We start from the raw sequence: 5959 nt of genomic DNA, 5'->3' as shown, positions 1-5959 counted from the left end.
GTGTGCCCAGCCTTGGGTGTGCAGCTGGTGGAGTCTGCAGAGCTGCCAGGCTGCTGCTTGTCCTGCTGGAGTTTGGGTATTGCATGGAGGGTGACACCAGAATGCTCTGTGTGCACCTCTGGCTGGAGGTGCTTTGAACACCTTGCCTGTTCCAGATGTAGCAGCAGCTTCTTTTGAGCCTGTTGCAGCTCTTAAAGTGCTGCAGAGCTGCAGCCCCATGTCAGAGCAAACTGGTGGCTGGTGGAGTCACGGTTTAGTGTGCTCAGTGCTGGGGCTCCTGCAGCACAGGCTGGGGGGGTGGCCGCCGCCGCTTTCCCTGCCGCAGCCGCGCTGCTCAGCCCTGTGTCTCCAGCAGACAGACACGCTGGGACACAGCCACATGAGAGGCTTGGAAGCATTAGGAGTTGGCTGCTGTCAGGACTTTGGACTTCAGCCAGATGCAGAGCAGGTTTCTTTGTAGCCTGCAGTAGCCAAGTTCATTGCAGGCTCTTGGGAACAGCTGGGTGCAGACAGACCTGCCCGGTGCCTGATTGCCTGACTCTTCCCTTTCCTTCCCTAGCACACAAGTGTGGAGAGTGAAGCAAGCCTCCATTCTTCTGCTAGCACTTTCTCCACCTCCTCCAGCACAGTGTCAGCTGCCCCACCAGTGGTGAGTGTCTCATCCAGCCTCAGCAGTGTCAGCAGCCTGGGCCTCAGCCTCAGCAGCAATTCCACCGTCACAGCCACCACTCGCAGCTCTGTTGCAACAACATCAGGTACTGTCCTGGGTGCTGCTAAACAGGAGGAGGGCCTGAGGGCTAAGAGAGACAGTTTCTGTAGTTGGCTTCACTCTGGAACTTCTCCTTTCTCTGCCTTTATCAGGAAAAGCCCCTCCCAACCTCCCTCCTGGAGTCCCACCGTTGTTGCCTAATCCGTACATCATGGCTCCGGGGTTGCTACACGCGTATCCGGTGAGTGTGACCAGCAGCTCTTTGCAGTCGTGTCATAGCCCTAGATCTTGAACTGGATCTTCAGTTAAACGTTAAGAAAAACTTCTTTACTGTGAGAGTAACAGAGCCCTGGGACAGGCTGCCCAGGCTGGTTGTGAAGTCTCCTCCTCTAGAAATATTCCAAACCCATCTGGACATGTTCTTGTGGGATCTACTGTAGGTGATCATGATCTAGCAGGGTGGTTGGACTAGATGATCTCCAGTGGTCCCTTGCAACCCTGATGACTTTATGAATATCTCTTCTAGCTTTGCCTTCAGCCAGCAGGGAGGGATGTAGTGTAGCAGAGCAACCAAACCTGCAGCATCAGCCCAGCAGGATTGCCTTGGATGGGAAGAGTTTGCATCTGCTGTTTTCCATAAAAGAGTAGCAGAGGAAATCTTTGTGCCCATGGGGGCAAATGTCAGTGGTTCTGATCACTCCAAAGCAGATTCTGCTCCAGTCTCTACAGCTTCCCCAACCTTTGGGGAGCAGCAGCCCCTTGGTCAGAGCACAGGTCCTGAAAATGTGGAGCTGTGTTAGCAACATGGTGTGACAAAGGCCAGTCAGGACAAGGGTGGTGATTGCCACAAAGTCTAGGGATGTTTCACAGCCCATTTCTGAAGGTGGGAAAGGATTACAGTGTTGGAATAGTTTCTGGAGGAAAACTGTGGAGACCTCTGTGGTCTGGAGCTGCAGTGCTAGGTGTCAGAGCTCACCCTCCATCTGAGCAGCTCATGGAATCTTTGCAGGATCAGTCTGGTGCTGGGTGCCTGCACCTGGTAATGGTGCAGCCTCTGATCATCTGCTTCTGATTTTATCACATGTTTATCTAAATGTTTGATCTAAAATTGGGTGAGTCTTTATCTGCTGTGTCCCTAACATCATCTCCTGCATTCTTTCTAGCCACAGGTGTATGGATATGATGACTTGCAGATGCTACAGACGAGATTCCCATTGGTGAGTGCTGGAGACCAACGCGGCCACGGGGCTGGCAGCTCGTTGGTGCTGCACAGAGGGGTCAGGCTGGGAGGCAGGCCCAAAGAGCTGGCAAAACAGGGTGCTAAGTGGGTGCACCTCTCCATGGCAGTAGGGAGGAGTTAGTCAGTTGCTCCTTTGCACCTGGAAGTTGGGATCAGGAATTACTGGGCCAGTGGTGCTGATGTTGGGGCTGGGAATGAGAGCTAGAGCAGGCAGAGATGTTCTGCCCAACTCTGTTCTGTTGTAGATGCTTCTGATGCTTGAAAGAGGCTGTGACTAAGTACTTCTGTGAGAGTGGGGTTCATTTTAGCCTGGAGAAGGCTCCAGGGAGACCTTAGAGCACCTTCCAGTGCCTGAAGGGGTTCCAGGAAAGCTGGGGAGGGACTTGGGACAAGGGCAGGGAGGGATGGGATAAGGGGGCATGGATTAAAACTGGAAGAGGGGAGGTTTAGGTTAGATGTTAGGAAGAAATTCTTCACACTGAGGGTGGTGAGACCCTGGCCCAGGTTGCCCAGAGAAGCTGTGGCTGCCCCATCCCTGGCAGTGTTGAAGGGCAGGTTGGATGGGGCTTGGAGCAACCTGGGCTGGTGGGAGGTGTCCCTGCCCATGCAGGGGTGGGACTGGATGATGTTTAAGGTTCCTCCAGGCCAAAGGAGTCTGGGATTCTATGATTGATCAATATCATGTGTGTCCCTTGTGTTGTCAGGTGCAGGGGCAGGCCCAGGCAGTTGAGGGCTGCACACCAGTAGACCTTATCTGGTTCTTGCTGTAGCCAGACAAGGGGGATGGTGCGTGCTACAGAACCTGGGGCTGCTGTGGGCTGTGCTCAGGCTGGCTGTGGCTGGTTGAGCTGCAGTAATCCCAACATATCTAGCAACTGCAGTCCAGAAATCCCTCTTTTCCAAAAGACACTGCTTTGTATCTCTGGACAGAGATCATAAAACTATAATTGGCTTCATCCTGGCTCAAAGCAGGACAATCCCCTTCCCTACGCCCACCACCCTGCTGACTGGAAGAGATGGCAGCCTGAGCAGCAATCCTTACTCTGGTAGGGAAAAAGATGGTTCAGCTCACATATTTCATTGGATGTCCCTGCTTCTGCTTGTTTCCTGTGCCCTGGAGCTACCTCTGCACCAGCCTCCTGCACTGCCTTTGGGCTGGAGCAGCTTCTCAGCAGCTAAAGTCCTGAATTCCATTTGCTCATCCTGGTCACGTCAAAGCATTTTACCAGGATGATATGGAGAAGTAGGAATTGGAAAGAAAGCAAGGAATGGCTGAAAGTATCTATGAGGTCTAACACTGGGGAACTTCTTTTCAGGTCGTGGTGAGGCAGGAGTTAAGCACTTAGAGACAAACAAATACCAAATCTGGAGAAATTAAGTTTTGTATGATGCAACAGTCTCATGGAGAAAGAAAACAGGGCATTTAGGAGCTGTCGGGTTCAAACCAGGAGTTCAGTGGGTGCTGGTCTCTCCCTGACCTCAGTAGATGCATTTATTCACACTGCTGATGGGCAGGGGGGCAGCAGTTGTGCTCAGTTTTCACGTCCTTTGGGAATTGTTGCACTTTGTGGATCCCTCTTTTTCCAGCCCCACATCTCCCCTGCTGGAGCTTGTTTACATGGAAGCGCTTTTGCCTGGCACACCAGGGCTGGAATCCCAGGCTCAGGATTCAACACTGCTGCCAAGTTCATTTGCCAAGTTCACATTGGTGATAATTAATGTTTGTGGCTAACCCTGGACTCACTTGTGAGCTGGGGCTGTGCTGAGAAATCACTGACTTAGTGTATGAGCCCTGAATGGGGGAGAGTGTGTGGAAGAGCCAAGCAGGTGTGTGTGGAGAGCAGCACAGGGAGCAGGGTGGCCAAGTCCTCAGGCAGTGCCCAGGCTGGGAAGAGAGGAACTGCTGTTTCCAAGTGCTCCCAGTGACATTTCCCAGTGCTCTCTGGCATGATCTGAACCTCTGCAGCAGCATTTGATTTGGTGCCACCAGCAAGAGAGAGGAGGTGTGAGCCCTGCTGTAAAAAGGGGCCATTCACACAACCTCAGCTGGAAGATCCTGGTCTCTGCTCTTCAAGGAGGAGCTGTTTGCTGCCAGGACAGGGCCCCTGAGCTGCTGCCCTGGCCTCAGGGCTGGCTCTGGAGGGAGTTATGTTCAGGGCTGGTGGAGGGTGTAGGGAGAGCTCCAACATCTGGGCTCTGTGGCTGTGCAGGTGGCCAGGGCAGGTGACAGCAGGCAGTGCTGAGCTGCTGTGGGTTTCCTTTCCCCTCTGAATCCTCCTCTCAGGGGTGAGTTGAGCAATTAACAGCTTAGCCTCATCAGAGTGCAGGGCTTGTGAGGCTGCAGTCCTTGGAAGCTGTAGGAGGGGAGTCAATCCAAGTCACCATTGGTCAAGAGCCCTTTGGGCTGAGCTGGAGTGGGCCAGGATTTGACAAGATCTGTTCTTCAGTCTCTTTCATCCTGTTATTCCAGGTGATTTACCAAAATTTGGCCGGGGTGATGCCTCTTCCCCTGCTCCTGCAACGACTTTGGCCCAGCCCCAGCAGAGCCAGACCCAGACTCATCACACCACTCAGCAGACCTTCCTGAACCCGGCGCTGCCTCCTGGCTACAGTAGCTGTTTGCTGCCAGGACAGGGCCCCTGAGCTGCTGCCCTGGCCTCAGGGCTGGCTCTGGAGGGAGTTATGTTCAGGGCTGGTGGAGGGTGTAGGGAGAGCTCCAACATCTGGGCTCTGTGGCTGTGCAGGTGGCCAGGGCAGGTGACAGCAGGCAGTGCTGAGCTGCTGTGGGTTTTCTTTCCCCTCTGAATCCTCCTCTCAGGGGTGAGTTGAGCAATTAACAGCTTAGCCTCATCAGAGTGCAGGGCTTGTGAGGCTGCAGTCCTTGGAAGCTGTAGGAGGGGAGTCAATCCAAGTCACCATTGATCAAGAGCCCTTTGGGCTGAGCTGGAGTGGGCCAGGATTTGACAAGATCTGTTCTTCAGTCTCTTTCATCCTGTTATTCCAGGTGATTTACCAAAATTTGGCCGGGGTGATGCCTCTTCCCCTGCTCCTGCAACGACTTTGGCCCAGCCCCAGCAGAGCCAGACCCAGACTCATCACACCACTCAGCAGACCTTCTTGAACCCGGCGCTGCCTCCTGGCTACAGTTACACCAGTCTGCCCTACTACACAGGGGTACCAGGGCTCCCCAGCACCTTCCAGTATGGGCCCGCCGTGTTCCCTGTGAGTTCCTCAGAGGCAGGGCCTGGCATGTGGGCAGGAGGGCACTGCAGGGAAGCCTCTCCTCACTCTGCTGCCCTCCTCTCTGTAGGTTGCTCCTACCTCTTCCAAGCAGCATGGTGTGAATGTCAGCGTCAACGCATCAGCCACCCCGTTCCAGCAGCCCAGCGGCTACGGCTCCCACGGGTACAGCACTGGTAAGAGACCCACAGCTCTTTCACAGCAGCACTTGTTGACAACAGCAGAGCTTGTTCACAACCTCCCTGGCCAAACAAGGGGGTTGCTGCCTCACTGCCTCCAGCAGGGAGGGAGGAAATGGCCCTGGCGCAACTCACAGATCAGTTGATTCTCCTGGGAAAGGCCCAGGGTCGTTCTGCATCCAGGTCTGGAGCAGGATTAAGGAGTAGACATCACTTGAGTCCCTCCTCTGTGCCCAGGAGTTGGATGGCTGGGCCTTGGACTCGTGTCAAAGAGCTTAAGCTGCTGAATTGTTTGAGTTTTGGTTTTGTTTTTTGTTGGTTTTTTTTCACTGTCTGTATGTGATCAATAGAACAGTGATTATTCCAGACTTGAGCCTGGGTTTGCCTCCTGCATTTGGTCTGTGGCTTCTAGAGAAGTGTCCTTAATTCAAAGATGCAAGAAGGTTGTGAACTTGCCTCTTGTCTCAATACTGGGTTTCAGTGGTTAATGTCTGGCTGACTTAAAAGGAGTCTGCATTTGGGTCCCTTTTCCAGCCTTTAAACTCCTGTTGTGCCTCTTATCACTCCATTAGAGCCCTTCAAGACACTCTT

At 53.5% G+C, this 5959-nt stretch overlaps 1 protein-coding gene across 1 annotated transcript in view; it reads left to right on the top strand.

The window, feature by feature from the left end:
• Positions 1 to 5959, top strand: part of UBAP2L (ubiquitin associated protein 2-like) — a 29010-nt gene that overhangs the window by 20990 nt on the left and 2061 nt on the right. Inside the window, exons 19-25 of the mRNA XM_009999787.1 lie at positions 560 to 755; positions 862 to 950; positions 1873 to 1926; positions 2654 to 2715; positions 2880 to 2995; positions 4954 to 5171; positions 5260 to 5365. Coding sequence (XP_009998089.1) covers positions 560 to 755; positions 862 to 950; positions 1873 to 1926; positions 2654 to 2715; positions 2880 to 2995; positions 4954 to 5171; positions 5260 to 5365 — 841 coding nt within the window. The remainder of the gene's footprint in view (positions 1 to 559; positions 756 to 861; positions 951 to 1872; positions 1927 to 2653; positions 2716 to 2879; positions 2996 to 4953; positions 5172 to 5259; positions 5366 to 5959) is intronic.

The sequence above is a fragment of the Chaetura pelagica genome, unplaced genomic scaffold, assembly GCF_000747805.2.
Source record: "Chaetura pelagica isolate M959 unplaced genomic scaffold, ChaPel_1.0 scaffold686, whole genome shotgun sequence".
In the NCBI taxonomy this organism is placed as follows: domain Eukaryota; kingdom Metazoa; phylum Chordata; class Aves; order Apodiformes; family Apodidae; genus Chaetura; species Chaetura pelagica.
Note: the sequence above shows the minus strand (reverse complement) of the source record. Positions and strands in the feature narration are given on the sequence as shown.